Below are 18,832 nucleotides of genomic sequence, written 5' to 3' on the forward strand. Positions count from 1 at the left end.
AGGGAGAATGGGATCCTTTTTCTGTGGCTTCCTCTAACGTCAGATGTTCAAAGGACCAGCTTTGAGCTTTGAAGCAAGATTTTTCTCCTTGGATGCCAGAATGAAAGGAGGATTTGGGGCATACCCTCACCCACAGATTTTCTCTTTAATGTCTGGTTGGTACCTACCTTAGCAGGCAAATTCTTCAGAGCTAGAATATCCGCTTTCCATCAAAATAAGAACTCCCCCAATAATAAGCACAATTGAGCTTTTGAGTGTGTGGCAATAAGGCCAAGCGCTTATTTCAGGGTTCAAAAAAATATATATAAGACAGGGTCTTATTTTCAAAGAAACATGGAAGGGAGGGAGGGAGGGAGGGAGGGAGGGAGGATGGAAGGAAGGAAGGAAGGAAGGAAGGAAGGAAGGAGAAAGCAGGATAGGTGGATGGAGATAGATAGAAACATAGAAACATAGAAGTCTGACGGCAGAAAAAGACCTCATGGTCCATCTAATCTGCCCTTATACTATTTTCTGTATTTTATCTTAGGATGGATATATGTTTATCCCAGGCATGTTTAAATTCAGTTACTGTGGATTTATCTACCACGTCTGCTGGAAGTTTGTTCCAAGGATCTACTACTCTTTCAGTAAAATAATATTTTGTCACGTTGCTTTTGATCTTTCCCCCAACTAACTTCAGATTGTGTCCCCTTGTTCTTGTGTTCACTTTCCTATTAAAAACACTTCCCTCCTGGACCTGATAGATAGATAGATAGATAGATAGATAGATAGATAGATAGATAGATAGATAGATAGATAGGTAGGTAGGTAGGTAGGTAGGTAGGTAGGCAGGCAGGCAGGCAGACAGACAGACAGATAGTTGGATGGATGGATGGATGGATGGACGGACGGATGGACAGACAGACAGACACATAGACACATAGATACCCTGCTTTCCCCCAAATAAGACATCCCTTGATAATAATCAGGCTTTTGAGAGCATGGCAATAAGGTCCAGAGCTTATTTCAGGGTTCAAAAAAATATAAGACAGGGTCTTATTTTCAGGGAAACATGGTATTAGAGAGGAAATGCGAGGGAATACACAAGCCAAGCTGCATGAGCAGGTCCTTCTTACCTGGCATCATTGACGTAAATGCAATCGTTCTTTGACCAATGAAATCCCTCCCGATGGGATCGTGGTCCCAGACCAGGAAACGCACCAGGGCAATCTCTGGCATGCCGATGTTGAAAACCAAGGTTTCTTCCCACATCGGATTAAAACCTGCAGAACCAAGAAAGGCAGGAGAATTAATTAATTTATTTGTTTGTTTGTTTGACTTCTATGCTGCCCAATCCTGAAGGACCTTTCTACAGGAGGGCTTCAGCTTCCGGCCAGCCACTGATAGAGAGGCGTGGACTACAACTCCCAGAATTCCCCAGCACCAGTCACAGATAGGTTATTGATTTACAACCAATTTTATTGAGTTTTTATAAACAAACAACATATAAACAAGAAATACAAAAATGAAATTGATTGTCAATCAGTGTGGCTTCCTAAGTGGACACTTTGATTTCACAGAAGTTTGATTTACTTGGAGTTCCATTGTGTTGTTTAAGTGTTCCTTTTATTTTTTGAGCAATATATATATATCTATACTTCTCTTTCCTACATCTATATTATTTACTATTTTCATTAAATTTGTTGATCACATTTTAACAATTTTCCCCTGTATATTTAACTTGTTTGTGTTATCTCTTCAAATTTCTAGCCACTTGTAAAAGTTTTCCCATATGGTAAAAAAAAAAATCTTGTTTGTTTTGCAATTCAAAAGTAAGCCTGGTCGTTTCAGTACAATCCACTATTTTATTAATTATTACAAATTCAGCATACCGGAGGGGTGTCAAACACAATTTCATTGAGAGTCGCATCAGGGTTGTGGTTGATCTCGGGGAGAGGCAGACCAGGTGACTGAGTTTTGAATTTTTCGAGTAAACAAACAAATAAACAAACAAAAACACAAAACAAACAAGACATGGGAGGGAGTGTATTTTTAAATGTCTTGTTCGATTTGTTTCATTTTGTGTGTTCGTTTCTGTGAAACTAAAAAGAATTTGGAGCTATGCATGAAGTGGGAAAGAAAAATCTTTAGGAGGAACTTTCTCAAGGCAACTAGCTGTTGCCAACAGGGAAGCAAAATTATTATTATTATTATTTATTAAATTTATATGCTGCCCATCTCCGAGGACTCTTGCTTGGAAGTTGTCAGGTGATTGCAATTCCTCCAGCAGATGCTAAGAAAGCCAACTGTCAAGGATGCAACGCAGATTGTTTTGCGTGAATCAGTGACTGCATTAAATGAATTTCTGGAGGCTTTGCGCCCATCCTACGGATTCTGGGAATAACTGCAACATGTCCTTGGACTTACAGAGAAGGCAGGAAAGAGAGAGAGAGAGTGAAAACTAAGGACCGAGAAGCCATACCGTTGTCGTCTACAACTCTGGTCTGCTCTTTGCAACAATCCATGGGCAGTCCAATCACCTCGACTTCCACAAAGGGATCTATGATCTGGAAAAGAGGCGAAATAAATCAAACAGGAAAATGTCACCAAGCAGAGCTGGACCCGCGGCGTCTTTCCTCAAGTTGATTGCTTTCTTCATTGGCCGTAAAATCTTAATTAATTGACTTAAGAGAGTCATTAATTGATGGCTCCCATAAGATCTGAGAATATTATATATATATAGATAGATCTATTTTGGCCTTATTCTGGCTTCATCAGCTAGCCATACCCTCACTGGTGTGTGTGTATGTATATATATATATATGTATGTGTGTGTGTGTGTGTGTGTGTGTGTTTATACACACCAGTGAGGGTATGGCTAGCTGATGAAGCCAGAATAAGGCCAAAATAGATCTAGTCTCCCTTATTTTTCAAATTCATACATATATACATACACAAACACGCACATACATACATATATAATATCAGCGTGTACACACATGCACACACAAAACTGATCAGGCTTGATAGATTGCCAGCTAAAGTTGGAAAATTAATGAGTAATTAAAGGCTGGCCATAGCCACGTCCGGTTTACCAAAGGGGTAGCATCAGAGCCTTTTGGGTAGGGAGGGTAGAATGTCTAATTCCTTAGCACGGAGTAGAAAGTCTAAATTCCCAGCTCGTAGGCTGGATGAGTCACATGCTGGCTAGGCACACTGGCAGTTGGAACAGAGTTCTTTTCAGGTGCGGAGGGAGAGTAGAAGATCTAACTCATATATATATATGTGTATGTATGTACTGTATGTATGTATATATGTATATACAGTATAATATATATATATAGTGACATAACAGGAAAATAAAAAGAAGAGACAGAGTATTTTTGAACATGGGACCTGTTTTACAACTGGTTGGTTAATAGAAGTAGAAATTAGGAGGAGCTGGGGAATATTTTTATGTAAGCAAATGGATCCACAAAACACTGTTCACAAAGCACTTATGTATGTAAATTGAAAATGTATAAATAAACTGCTTTAAAAATACTTTTGTCTGAGTCAACTTGCATTAGAGAAAAGAACTGAGGGTAGCAACAACAACAGAGATGGAAGGGACCTTGGAGGTCTTCTAGTCCAGCCCCCTGCTTAGGCAGGAAACCCTACACCACTCCAGACAAATGGTTCTCCAACATCTTCTTAAAAACTCCCAGTGTTGGAGCAATTCACAACTTCTGGAGGCAGGCTGTTCCGCTGGTTAATTGTTTTAACTATCAGGAAATTCCTCCTTAGTTCTTTTCTTCTATTTTTAATTTTAATTTTTTTTATATGTTTATTTCAAGACAAAACAACGTTCTAAGTTTAAGTTGTTTCTCTCCTCGTTTAGTCTCCATCCATCGCTTCTCAACTTTCCCCCAGAGGTGCTTTGAAGAATAGCATCACTCCCTCTTCTATTTTCTCTCTTCTCTATTTATATCGGGAGTTTATTTGGATTCACGACAGCACAATCATCACACATATGTGTTTATGGAGTGCCGGTCCCCCTCTTAGGTACTCAAACCGGCCCCCACTATCCCAAATGAGAAATGATGATTAAAGACAGAACTCAATGCTGTTTCTCCCCCTCCCCCCTCCTGGACAGGCCAATTAACGGCTGGGGAGAAAGAAGCCACCTACCAAGGATTATATGTGTAGACCCCAATTAAAAAAAAAAACCAAGCCAACCCCAAACATCCAACCCTTCTCTGGAAGGCAAAATAAATCCTGCTTAAGGGATGGAGGAAAAGGGGGGGGGGGATTTGGAGCAGCGCCCGCCAATTTCAAACAGGCTCCATCCAAAGGAAGCCATCGGTCTTGGCTTGACAACTCAATGGCTTAGTGTTGCTTTACAGGGGGGATTTGAGTCAGGCTGCTTGGCTGGGAGGTTTATTTATTTATTTCGCAGTGTCCGTGTTCCTCCCCCCCTCCATATCCTCCCCCCCACCCCTGGCCTGGCCCTTTTTTTCAGAAAAGCCTGGTGAATAGAGGGCTGTCAATTTGATGGAGGGCCTTGGCAAGCTCGTTCCTGACAGCCCCAGAGGTACCCTGGCGACAAGAAAGCCAAACTCGGGTTCTTTTGTCGCACAAAAGAGAAACCGGCCAGGCACCTGCTAAACCTCTCCAGGGGAAAGGGACAGGTTGTGTAATCCTTCTTTTTTTTAAAAAAAAAGAAAAGAAACCAAAAAAACCCTTAACAATGAGGCTGCATGATGGATCTTGTAGTGGTCAAGAGTCCGGAAGGAGTTGGGCGGCCTATAAATCCAACAAATAAATAAATAAATATGGTAAATAAGAAGAGGTCTGTCTGTCTGTCTATTTATCCTATCCCTCTATCCATCCATCCATCTTATTTATCTCTATATCCATCCATCCATCCCTCTCTCTCTCTCTACGTGCCGCTATCTCTCTCTCTCTCTCTATCCTATCCATCCATCCACCCATATCTATCTATCTATCTATCTATCTATCTATCTATCTATCTATCTATCTATCTATCTATAATCTATCTCTACCTATCTGTCTGTCTGTCTATCTATCTATCTATCTCATCTAGTTTTCTATCAACTATCTACCATCTCTCTCTCTTGTATCATTTCTCTCTCTAGTTTTCTCTCTCTCATCTATTTATCATCTATCATTACTCTCTCTCTCTCTCTCATGTCTATCATTTGTCTCTCTCTCATCAAGTTTTCAATAACCTATCATTTTCTCTATCATGTATCATTTCCCTCTCTCTCTCATCTATTTTATCATGTATCATTTCTCTCTCTCATGTCTATCATTTGTCTCTCTCCCATCAAGTTTTGTATAACTTATAATTTATCTTTATCATGTATCATCTCTCTCTATCTATGTGAGTTTTCTCATAGTTTTCTCTTTATCTCTCTCATCTCTACCTACCTACCTACCTATCTATCTATCTATCTATCTATCTATCATTTATCTCTCTCATCTCTATAATTTGTCTCTCTCTCATCTAGTTTTCTTTCTCTCTCTCATCTATCTATCATCTATCATTTCTCTCTCTCTCTCACGTCTATCATTTGTCTCTCAGGTTTTCTGTAACCTATACTTTCTCTTTATCATGTATCATCTTTTCTCTCATCTATTATGAGAGTTTTTTCATAATTTTCTCTCTCTCTCTCTCATCTCTCTCATTTGTCTCCCTCTCATCTAGTTTTCTATCATCCATTAATCATTTTGCTCTCTCTCTTTCTCTCATATCATTTCTCTCTCTCTCATCTAGTTTTCTCTCTCTCTTATCTAGCTATCATTTATCATTTGTCTCTTTCATGTCTATCATTTGTCTCTCTCTCATCTAGTTTTCTATTGTCTCTCATATCTAGTTTTCTATCATCTCTCTCTCTCTCTCATTTATCTATCTACAGTATCTATCTATCATCTATCTATCTAGTTCTCTCTCTCTCTCTCATCTATCTATCCATCTAACTATCGTTTATCTCTGTGTCATCTAATTATCTGTTTGTCTTTCTATCTGTCCATTTAACAGCAACAAAAGTTGGAGTTGTTCCCCATGGACAAGAGAAAAGCAACAAGTTTCATAATCGGCTACAGGTAATCCAGTTCATTTAGTGACTGTTCAAAGTTATGTCAGTCCTGAAAGAAATGGGGACTTACCTCTCCTCGGTCTCCAAGCATGGAATCGCGAGGTTTCGGGAGCTGCTGTCCGCTGATGACCCTTAAGACGAGTTGCTTTTTCATCTGGCCGGCCAATGGGTCTTCGGAATTGGGGTTGAAGATCCCTGGAAGAGATTCACAGAAGGGATGCCTAGTAGAAAGGTTTGGGTGGGGTTTGTTAAGGAGTGCGCAGGACCCTTGAGTTATCAAAGACATGCACAGAGGAAAACGTGGGACTCCAGCAGATATCCAGGAGTAATTATTCAGCCATACAAGACAGATACATTAAAGCAGTGTTTTAACGACAAACGACAAACTGTAAACATCGATTGACACAAATTTTGAACTACAAAGAAACTGAATGAACAAACCCTTAAATCACCGATACGTGTTGGCACTAACAATTACGTCAAAAACATATTACGTCAAAAACATATAGATAAAACTTTAGGGAAATCTACACCACCTATGTGTTCAAACCACAGGCTGCAAAGCATGAAAGCCCCAGCTCTAACGCTGGCTCTCTACACTCTTCTTACTACTCCTTTTTTGCTTCAACTTCCTATCCCTCTTCCCCCCATATCTCTTTCCCCTCTTCCCCAACCCCCTCCCTTTCTTCTTCTCTCCCTACCCACCTACGTATACTATATAAGTAAATTATAATTGTTAGAATGTACATTATGTATGTTATGTCCGGGAGTACCAACGACAGGAGATGCCTAGAGAGGCTCCATAAAGGAAGTGTTATGAGAACAGGAAAGGGCACCGGGAGAGGGGCGGTAACCTAGCGACCGGGGAAAATAAGGGACAATCATTGGTTCGTTCCTCAGCCAGCTGGTAGTTAAATAGGGAAACCCCGAGGAGGTTTGACAGTGGAATACTGACTGTTGTATTAACGTTATGTTTATGTTGGAATAAAGCAATTCAAGCAAAGCCGCAATTACGTGTCCGAATCAGTACAAAGCCACTTCAATATATACTCCCTTTGCTCTTCTGTACCCTGTTTTTAATGTATATATTCAATAAAATTTAAAATAAATAAATAAAGCAGTCTTTCCCAACCTTGGCAACTCGAAGATATTTGGACTTCAACTCCCAGAATTCCCCAGCCAGCAAATGCTGGCTGGGGAATTCTGGGAGTTGAAGTCCAGATATCTCCGAGTTGCCAAGGTTGGGAAACACTGCATTAAAGTGTATGAAATAGTGTTTACTTTAGAAATAGCAGTCAAGTTAAACAGTCAGGTCATTCACATTCAAACCAGTCAATATCTCTCAATACAACAACAACAACAACAACAACAATAATAATTTAATAATAATTTATTAGATATGTATGCCACCCCTCTCTGAGGACTCGGAGTGGCTCACAACGGAATACAATATCACAAATCCAATATATTAAAAACCCATTATTAAAACCATACAACTCAGTCATACCATAAACAAATCTACCATAGCCTAGGGGTAACTCAGGTACCCCATGCCTGGCGACATAGGTGGGTTTTAATCAGCTTACGAAAGGCAAGGAGGGTGGGGGCGGTTCTTATCTCCGGGGGGAGTTGATTCCAGAGAGCCAGGGCCGCCACAGAGAAGGCTCTTCCCCTGGGTCCCGTCAGACGACATTGTTTAGTCGACAGGACCCGGAGAAGGCCGACTCTGTGGGACCTTATCGGTCGCTGGGATTTGTGTGGCAGAAGACGGTCCTGAAGTAGTATAATAATATACTACTCAAAAAAATAAAGGGAAGACTTAAACAACACAACATAACTCCAAGTAAATGAAACTTCTGTGAAATCAAACTGTCCACGTAGGAAGCAACACTGATTGACCATCAATTTCACATGCTGTCAGCACATTCAACTTTGTACAGAACAACGTATTCAATGAGAATATTTCATTCACTCAGATCTAGGATGTGTCCTTTGAGTGTTCCCTTTATTTTTTTGAGCAATGTATTACAAGCCTGTCTTTATCTTACATATCAGACATACATTACAGCTTACAAATACATCAAACTACCATTGAACACACAGAGTTCACTACATCAGTCACAGTGAATCAGCAGAAAGAACAGAGAGAGCAGAGAGAGACAGAATCAAGCTTTCTGGCTCCCTCTTGTGGCAGTTTGCAACACTACCTTTTGTACTTCAATACAAACAAACATCCATTGATAGCTTGTTTATATATTGCAAACCCACCTGTCTTGTACAGAGTACTAACAGGATTAGACCCATGTTTCACGTCTGTGGAGGGGTGGGGGTGTTTCTCGACCCAGGAAAGAGGGTTGAGACATGTTGTGGGATGCGTTTTAGCAGGAGGAGGAGAGTTATGGGGGTCCTTGGTGGATTTGGAACTTGGTTGTATTCTTGCAGACATTTCATTACCCAACTAGGTAACATCATCAGTGCTAGAAGGAGTGTGGTTTGCTCTCGGGAACATTTTCATACTATGAGAGGATGCTGGGAAAATGAAGAGGTTCTCCCTGTGAAGTGCAACAAGTCCTGGCCCCAAAAAAGTTGAGGACGATTTGGAAATACAATCATTTTTATTATTATTATTTATTAGATTTGTATGCCGCCCCTCTCCGAGGACTCTCATGTTTCTCAACCATGGGGATTTTAAGCTGCCTGGACTTCAATTCCCAGAATTCCCCACGGTTGAGAAACCCTGGAATGGAGACAGACTTCTTACCTTGACACATGCACTTGGGTTTGAGGACGTAGCCACAATTCCCGTTGGCACTGAACTTGGCACGGTTGAGCTGCAGCATTCTCCCTTCGGTTTGGTAGTTCAGAGCCACTGCAAACGGATGGGAAAAATGGGAAATATTAAAGGGAGCCCAACTGAGTCAGCCTGCAACACTGCCTTCTAACCACTGAGCCACTGTGGCACAATGGTCAGAATGCAGGATTCGTAGGCTGACTCTGCTGACTGCCAGGAGTTCGATCCTGACCAGCTCAACGTTGACTTAGCCATCCATCCATCATCTATCTATCTATCCATCCACCCACCCACCCGCCTACATACAATATCTATCATCTCTTTATCTCCTGTCTGTCTGTCTGTCTACTTATCTAATCTATCTATCTATCTATCTATCTATCTATCTATCTATCTATCTATCTATCTATCTATCTATCCATTCACCGACCATCCACCTTCTGTCTACATAGAATATGTATCCTTTCTCTCCTGTCTGTCTATCTGCCTACCTACCTACCTAATCTATCACCTACTCTACCTATTCTACCTGATCTACCCTATCTATCTATCTATCTATCTATCTATCTATCTATCTATCTATCTATCTATCTATCTATCTATCTATCTATCTATGTAGATTGTTCTGAGTTCGGGTTTTGCCCCGTGTAATATTTTGAGTGTCTATGCGAAGTTTCGGTGAAATGACATTCACCATCATCAGGCTGAAGTTATAAGCTTCGTGCTGCTGTAAATATAGTTTGTTTGCAACTGCCATTTGTTCCTTATTTATTTATTTATTTATTTATTTATTTATTTATTTATTTATTTATTTATTTATTTATTTATTTATCAGATTTGTATGCCGCCCCTCTCCGCAGACTCGGGGCGGCTCACAGCAATCGCCATACAATGTAAACAAATCCAATATTTAAATTAATTTTAAAACACCACAAGTTAAAACCAATCATACACACTAGCATACCATACATAAATTTTATAAGCCTAGGGGGAAGGAAAATGTCATATATAGTGGTGGGGGTGGAGATTTGGTTTGAATGTAGCAAATAGATTGGGTGGCTATGTTTTAATGATTTGATTGGTTGGTGGAATCACATTTAGTTGAAGGATTGACATGGTGATGATTATGATATGTTTTTTTTGTTTAAGGCTGGTTTCCAAATCTCTGGTAGGCGGGACGTGTCATCTCATGCTAAGGGGGTGTTTTTCTATCTCTATGGCCTCCATGATTATTCTTTTGTATATGTTTTCTGTTTTGGAAAGTAATTTAGTTTTTTCAAAGTCAATTTCATGCCCTGTTTTTTTAATGTGCTGGACAAGGGAGGAAGTTTTTTCTTCTTTTTTGACTGATATCTATCTATCTATCTATCTATCTATCTATCTATCTATCTATCTATCTATCTATCTATCTATCCATCTGGAAAAAGAGCAAGTTCCCCACCTCCCACCCCAGAAAATAGTATCTCATGGCTGAGAAATAAAGAAGAGAAATTATTTTCTTTTCATTCTCCACTGGCTAATTTTAAGAAATGGGCTAAAACCAGCAGCTGTGCAATTAAACAGAGGAAGGGAGGGAGAGAGAAACTGATTTACAGTTTTCCTCCAGGACAACCGCCCCCCCCCCCCAACACGAACATCTCCTTTCACTTCACTTCTGTGCTCATGATTTCCTGCCCCCCCCCCTCCACAAAGCCAACGCAGGGAAGCATGAAGGGGAAAGTTGGTTTGGGGCTAAAAGAGCATCTGGGTTCCTCACCCAACTGGCAGCCAGCGTTCCAGAAGGGCTGAGGGTTGTAATTGCTGGAATCCACCCGGTAGGAAGAAGGGTAGATCCGGGAGAGCTGGTGCTGGTTGAAGCGGAGATACTGGGCTGGTTTTTGCTGGAGGACCTGGTGGGCTTTCGTTTCGCTGAAGGACGAGACTTGCCAGCTGGAAGAAACTGGGACAAAGGAAAGCTGCGTTTGTGACCCCCTTGGATGTCTATGTCTATTATTATTATTATTATTATTATTATTATTATTATTATCTGTATTTTTTCAGAGTATAAGATGCAACATTTTCCTCCTTAAAAGAGGCTGATAATTTGGGGGCATCTTATACTCCTTTCTACTTTCTGTGAGCCGCCCTGAGTCTTCAGAGAGGGGCGGCATACCAATCTAAATAATAATAATAATAATAATAATAATAATAATAATAATAATAATAATAATAATAATAATAATAATAATAATAATAATCTGAATGTAGCTTCCCCCACCCCCCAGCCCTAAGTAGCTGCTACCAATCTTCTTAACTCTACCTTGCAAATTCTTTCATTGTTTCTCTCTGCGAAGAATGTTTTCCAAGCCCTAAGTCTTTGCAGGCTTTTTTCATTGCTCTACTTGCTCTGAATATGTTTCTTCCCAGCCCTAATCAGGTGCTAACAATGTTCTCAGCTCTTACCGGCTTGCAAGTTCTTTCATTGTTTCTCTCTGCGAAGAATGCTTTCCAAGCCCTAAGTCTTTGCAGGGGTCTTTTCATTGCTCCAACTTGCTCCAAGTTCGCCATCACTGCCCTATACCATTCAAGACAAATGCCTGTCCAATCTCATCTTAACCAACACCAATGATGAGGAAGCATTGAAGAAAGTGCTTCATTGGAGAATGTGATTTATGACACATCTTGGGAGGAGCGTGGGGGGGGGGGGGACACACAGGGTCATAGTTCAGACGTAAACTACATGGGCCAGAGCTGACCCCACTTGGGCATGTGTTGACATGTTGCTCCTGATAAATAACTGGATTTCTTTTGAAACTTGGCTCAAGGCCCATGAATTAATTAGGGCAGGGGTAGGCCAAGTTGGCTCTTCTATGAAATGTGGACTTCATCTCCCAGGATTCCCAAGGTAAGGTGATTGGCTGAGGAATTCTGGGAGTTGAAGTCCACAAGTCATAGAAGAGCCAACTTCTACAAGTCCAATAAATAAATAAAAACTTGGCCTACTCCTGAATCAGGGCATCCGTCAAAACCCTGCTGGTACTTTAATTCTTTTTAAGACATTAGGCAAACTTACTTTCCGATTCCACGTCGTGGATTCCAACAGATCTCGTGTATTTCACCAGATCCGAGAGAGCCCGGGAGAGCTTCATCGTTTTCTTTTGTCGATTTGTTCTGGGAGGATTATAAACAACAACAAGGTAACAACAAGCCTGTTGACCACCGGCCCCTCCAGCAGCTGAATCAGAGTAGTAGTAGGGCGGAAGTGTGGGGGTCAGGATCAGCATCAAGGCAATCTGAGAGCTCCGAGGGGGAAGAGAGAATGGAGCCGGCAGAGAGAGAGAGAGAGACAGAGGTGGAGACTTGGCTGTCCATCAGCCCTCAGATGGAAAGTCAACAGCCCCCAGGTCTGGAGGTGGCTGATGAGAAGGAGGAGGAACAGCTGGGTCCTGTGCCTGATTCACGGATGCATAGAAGGGAGAGGAGAGGAGAGCAGGGGAAATCTATGGACTGGTTCTTGGGACGGAAGAGCCACCTCTGCTAGCAAAGCTCTGGGGATAAAATGCAGGGAACGGAGATGAACAGATATGGCGAATTCCTCTCTCTGCAGAATGGACTTGTTAGCCTGCGGTGAGAGAGAAACTTTTCGTCGGGGCTGCTGGCGCTCCTAACAAAGGAATCATTGAGTTAACTTCAGAGGGTTTGTCGTGTCCAGGGAGCTGGATCAGAACAGTAACGAATTGCTGACATTGATCCAAATCGAAATGGATTTATCCATCAGACACGGTGGCGGGGAATACAGTAAGAAGCCGACAAAGACTTGAATTTTGCAGGGAGGAGCAAAGGTCAAGGTGACATTTTCACCTGGCTCTACCTGCTTAACAAACCAAGAATCCAAGCCAGTGGTTTGTATTAAAGTTACACAGTTTTAAGTTCCATTTTAGAAAATGAAGAACAAGCAGCGTGGAAAAAAATCCCAAATGAAACCCAGAAGGAACTCATCACCTACAAATTAAATTAAATTAATTAAGTCCCGATTTGAAATTTTGGCAGCCAATGACTCCTTTCCCTCCTTATTAACGTACATTCAAAGTGACGATAAAGTTATTCTAAGTTCTAAACAGCAGCTAAACCGAACCCTTAGATATAGACAGTCCTCGAACTTACAACAGTTCACTCAGTGACCATTCAAAGTTATGACATCACTGAAAATTTAATTTAATTTATTAAATTTATTAAAAGTGGGACTTGGGACTGTTCTTCACACTTACAACTGTTGGCAGCATCCCAAGTCACGCGATACAAATATAGAGGCTCGGCAACTGGCATGTACTTATGCCGGTTGCACTGTCCATGGTCACATGATCCCCAATTGGGATCAAAGTCAAGAGGAAAGCCAACAGCAGTAACGACTGCGGGGATTCAAGTAATAACCATTCAACAAATGAGGTCGTAAAATGGGGCAAGACTCACGTAACAAATGTTCCCTTCAGCAACAGAGATTTGGGATTAGAGATTATTTATTTATATGCCGCCCTGAGGCCTGTTGGAGTGGGTGTCATATAAATATAAATAATAAATAAAAACAAACAAACAAACTGCGGTTGTACATCGACGGTGACTTGTATAAAGACACAAGTCAGTATTTATTTTTCTTTTTTTTCTGCAACGGTTGAGACTTACTTGCTATAAAACAAGTTTCCTTGGCATTCAACGTCGTCTTCTCCATCTTCCAAACTCGGGGTCCTTTTGAGTTTGCTGGATTTTTTCTGGGTTAAAAAATAAAAAATAGGCAGTGAAGAAAAAAGATCTACGCTTACTTGTTATGTAACTAAAGAGAGATATAGTTCTCCCTGAAGCTCAATTTACTGGGCAAAGAAACGGCGGTTATTTTCAATGCTAAGACTGTAAACAACAAATCCAAAATGACATTTCCAGTTAGGACTAGGGAGAAGGTCTCCCAATTGACTGCTAAGCCCACAACCAAATCTACTAATCCCGTGTGAGCGAACCTAGCAGCGATGGGCTCCTACGGGTACAGTCAGGTATACAGAACAGGTAGAAAATTTTGGATTTTTTTCCTTTTTTTTCCCTTCTGGGCTCTGGGTATGTTTTTTCCTATTGCAGTAAATGAGGTTGAATGTGTATAATTTTAGAAGAGCTGCACATGCATGTGTGTACATACACTTTATATAGTAGATAATGTATATTTTTGTGTGTCTGTGTGAAATATATATGTACACATTTGGCATATATATACATTGAATTAAACCCTGCTGTTCTCTTTGCAAAGACTATACACTTGTTCTCCTCCGGGTCCTTTTAGACCCGGGGTAAAAAAAGGTTGGTTTTAGGTACTGGAAGTGTTTATTAATTTGAACATTTCTGAACATAATGAAATGAAAAAAATTGATGCTTATTTGTTTATTTTGCTTAGAAAGGGGCCTCCCCACCGGCTGTGTGCAATTATTTCACTTTATATATAGATTAGCCTGCCAGAAAAAATTGCACACAGACGGGGAGGGGGCCTTTTCTGAGCAAAATAAACAAGCAAGCATTAATTTTTTTTCATTTCATATTTCATTTCATTGACATAAAACAATACAGTTTGGACTTGATGTGCATATGTATCAATTGGAACGGGTGCACAAACTCCTCTTTGGATTCCCCAGCCGCCTTCGGTTTTGCAATAGAACAAAAATGAAAAATCATTTGTTCTGAACTTTCTTTTTAGCCCCGGTGTTTGAACTCACGCCCGCAGGGACGTCGGCTCAGAATCAAATCAGAGGGACTGTACCCAAAACCATGCGTTTCCTGACTATCTGCTTTGCTCTGTCCTGATTTTCTCCAGTTTGCAGAAAAATCACTCTAACATAAAAGTTGTGTTGAAACCGAAATTAACAATCAGCTGTTTGCAGGATCAAAAATCCATCCCCATGCTCTTCTATGGGGAAGGGGGGAAAAGCCACAATAAAAGTAAATTAAAACAACAACAATAACGAGTCTGTCATTTGTAACTTGATCACTGCCTGGTTTGGCAAACAACCGAACAGGACGAGACACAGACTTCAATGGACAGTTAGCACAAAATAATTGCAACTGGACTGCCTCCTATTGAGGGCCTATACGTATACCGCACGAGCCAGAAAGAGGGCTGAGAGGGCTCACATCCTGGAGATAATCGATTTCAACTTCTTCCCCCGGGACGCTGCTATGGGGCATTGCATGCCAAAACAAATACAGTAATACCTCGTCTTACAAACTTAATTGGTTCCGGAAGTAGGTTCGTAAGGCAAAAAATTCGTAAGACAAAACATTGTTTCCCATAGGAAACAACGTAAAAGTGATTAATGCGTGCAAAAAGGAAAAAAAAATCGCAAAATGGCGCTCCGCTGGGCGTCGTTGCCCGGCTGTCACCTTTTAAAACAGTCGGGAGGCTTCTCGGTGTTCTCCTGAACCCGAACCCGAACTTTTCGGGTTTGGGTTTGGGAGGCCGCCGAGAAGCGCCGCCGCCCGGCTGTAACCTTCTGAAACAGCTGGGCGCTTCTCGGCAGCCTCCGGAACCCGAATCCGAACTTCCGGGTTCGGCGTTCAGAACGCCGAGAAGCTCCCCGGCTGTTTCAGAAGGTGACAGCCGGGCGGTGGCGCTTCTCGGTGGCCTCCCGAACCTGAACCCGAAAAGTTTGGGTTCGGGTTCGGGAGAATGCCGAGAAGCCCCCCCCCCCCCGCTGTTTTAAAAGGTGACAGCCGGGCGGCGGCGGCCAGCGGAGCGCCATTTTGCAATCTGCGGTGGGTTTGTAAGCCGAAAAAAGTTCGTAAGAAGAGGCAAAAAATTTCCGAACCCCGGGTTCGTATCACGAGAGGTTCGTATCACGAGGTACCACTGTATAGGTTTTCTCCCTATGCCATTCCCATAGCGTTGCCTCATTTCTCATCTTTCCTACTCTCTTCTCCTATTGGTTTTCTTATGAATGGAATGGAATGGAACAGAACAGAATAGAATAAATGAAGGACAGAACAGAACAGATAAAGAATAGAATAGAATAGAATGCAGAATAGGGCAGGGGAGGGGAGGATTGGGGAGTAGAGGAGATGAAAGAATAGAGTAGAATAGAGTAGAGAATGGAAATAGAATAGAATGCAGAATAGGATAGAAGAAAATAAAATATTGGAAAGAATAGAATAGAATAGAATAGAATGGAATGGAATGCAGAATAGGGGAGGGGAGGGGAGGGTTGGAGAGGAGAGGAGAGAATAGAGTAGAATAGAGTAGAGAATGGAAATAGAATAGAATAGAATGTAAAATAGGCTAGAATAAAATATTGGATAGAATAGAATAGAATGTAATGCAGAATAGGGGATGGGAGGAGAGGGTTGGAGAGGAGAGGAGAGGAAAGAATAGAGGATAATAGAATGGAAATAGAATAGAATGCAGAATAGGATAGAATAAAATATTGGAAAGAATAGCATAGAATAGAATATAGAATATAGAATATAATATAACTGAACAGAACAGAACAGGGGTGGGCTACTGCCTGGACGGGTGTGTGTGTGTGCAGTGGGGTACCGAAAATGGAGCTCCATCCCAGAGCACCCAATTTGCACTGAAAGATGTTGAAAGAACATGCCGGGCATCCTGCATAAGCAACGCCCGCAGTGTAGTAGTAAAAATTTTGGTAGCCCTTCACTGAGAATAGGGTAAGATAGAGTTGGGTTGGGTAGGAGAAGAGAGAAAAGGAAAGAATAGAGTAGAATAGAGGAGAGGAGACAATGGAAATAGAATAGAATAGAATGCAGGATAGGATAGGATAGGATAGAAAAATAGAATAGAATAGAAATAGAAAAATAGAACAGAATTGTTTCTAACTTATGATTAATGACTGTAATTATGATCATGACATATGACTTGACGTTTAGATGTACACTGAGGGTTTATGGATGAGAGACAAATTCCTTGTGTGTCCGATCATGCTTGGCCAATAAAGAATTCTACTTTAGAATTTATTCCAGACTTTCCTTCCAAGAAACTAATACCTTGCGTTTGGTCAAGCTTCCCATCAGGGATCGGTTGTGACGTTTGTTGAGGATCGGGTCTTCACCAGATTCCAGGTTCTCCTCGTGCTTGTTCTAGGGGGACCAAAAAAAAAAAAAAAAAGACAGTGATTTGCTGAGTGATCAGGGATCGGTCACTAAGCGAACTGTTTTTAAGCCGAGAGCTACTTGTATTAAGTCAAGAGCTACTTGTATTTCAACTCTCAAACTGCAACTCAAGAAAGCTAACTTTCCTCTTGTCCCCTTAATCAGTTCCCTCAGACTATTATTATTATTATTATTATTATTATTATTATTATTATTATTATTATTATTATTATTATCATTATTATTTTATTCACAAAACACAGTAATAAACAGCAAACAAGATTTATATGCTGGATTTCTTATCACAGTATTACAAGCCGAACACTTCCAAAACGTCTAGGACTGTGTGATGTATTTTTGTATCATGCGCACAAATCCAAGTACGTTTGCAACCAACAGATCATGATTTTGTACATGTTTATTGTTTTCAATTGCCGGCTGAGGTCTTTTGGCACAGCACCCAGTGTGCTGATTACCACTGGGACCACCTGTACTGGTTTAAACCGGAGTCGTTGTAGTTCGATTGTTTTTCATCAATTTGGTGACACCTGGTATGGCGACATCAATGATCCACAATTGTGAGGTCCGGTGTATTGTGTCCCAAAGTATTTTGGCATGCTTGTTTTCAACTACTTCTCAGGTTTATGATCCCACCAGTTCTTTACCCCTGGTGGGTGGTAGTTGTGGCACAGGTTCCAATGGAGCACCTGGGCCACATAGTTGTGATGGCCATTATTTGGAAATTAAAATATGAAGAGTTGGAGAAAGGGAGGGGAGAACTCCTTTATAAATACTCGGATTTATGAAACATGACTTTTTTTTTAAAAAAAAGGTGGGGGGCAAATGAAATTGTAAAAAAAAAGAGCCCGAACCACCTGTGTGTTGCCCCTGAGAAGAGCATTGTGCTTTCCCCAAATTTCACTCACCTGCTTTCCTCATTAACGGTGTGCGCTCAGCTATGAAAGGCAAAAATCATTAATAAACTGTTGAAGCAAGAAGGCGAATGAAAATCCAGCCAAGGCGGCTGCGAAAAGTCCACCCTGCTCTCGCTTTGATTTTTTTTTAAAAAAACCCCACTTGCAAATGCTGTATTATTTCTCGATAGATCGACCCACCTGCTGGAACAGGTGCGATAAACAAAGGATGAGCGACAGGAGGCTGAGGAAGGGAGGGAACCAAATCAAAACCTCATTACGGGGAAAAGTAGAATGAAAGAGGGGGTGGGAAGGAGGAGAATTTGTCCCGAGTGCAAAAAAGCTGGATGGAAATTAGGGAGAAGCAAGACGTCTTTGCCTCATTCTTAGATTAGTTCATTCAGGATTAGATCAAATTCACGTGAAAAGTGTTTTAAAAAAACCTCATCGCTGGCGGGATTCAGCCGGTTTGGACGAACTGGTAGTAAAATTCCCATATTAGTCCAGCACTCCATGAGCTGCACTGACTTCTGATCGCTCTCCAAACTCAATTTATGGTTTTGGTTATCACCTATAAAGCGCTACATGGCTTAGGATCAGATTTTTTACATGACTGTCTTCTGCCTCACACGTCCCAGTGACCGATTAGATCGCACAGAGTCGGTCTTCTCCAGGGCCGGCAGCCAAGCAATGCTGGCTGGCGGGAGTGCAGGGAAGGGCCTTCTCTGTTGTGGCCCCGGTCCTCTGGGACCAACTCCCCCTCCCCCAAGATTAGCACTTCCCCTACTATTCTGGCCTGGGGAGGGTCCAAGATGGGCCTACCGGGCCCACCAAAGTTCAGGAAACCTGGGAGCGTGGGGATCGTACGTGCATGCCTGGGGTGAGTGTGGTAGTGTGGGGGGAATCACATGCGCAGGGGGGTATTGAATTAT

General features: G+C 41.4%; 1 protein-coding gene across 1 annotated transcript in view; it reads right to left on the reverse strand.

Moving 5' to 3' along the window:
* Positions 1–18,832, reverse strand: part of PLCH2 (phospholipase C eta 2) — a 264,606-nt gene that overhangs the window by 25,607 nt on the left and 220,167 nt on the right. The window contains 8 exon segments of the mRNA XM_070759112.1: positions 1,116–1,262; positions 2,462–2,546; positions 6,151–6,275; positions 8,842–8,949; positions 10,628–10,810; positions 11,924–12,021; positions 13,531–13,616; positions 16,882–16,974. Coding sequence (XP_070615213.1) covers positions 1,116–1,262; positions 2,462–2,546; positions 6,151–6,275; positions 8,842–8,949; positions 10,628–10,810; positions 11,924–12,021; positions 13,531–13,616; positions 16,882–16,974 — 925 coding nt within the window.

Source organism: Erythrolamprus reginae, chromosome 8 (genome assembly GCF_031021105.1).
Source record: "Erythrolamprus reginae isolate rEryReg1 chromosome 8, rEryReg1.hap1, whole genome shotgun sequence".
Lineage (NCBI taxonomy): Eukaryota > Metazoa > Chordata > Lepidosauria > Squamata > Dipsadidae > Erythrolamprus > Erythrolamprus reginae.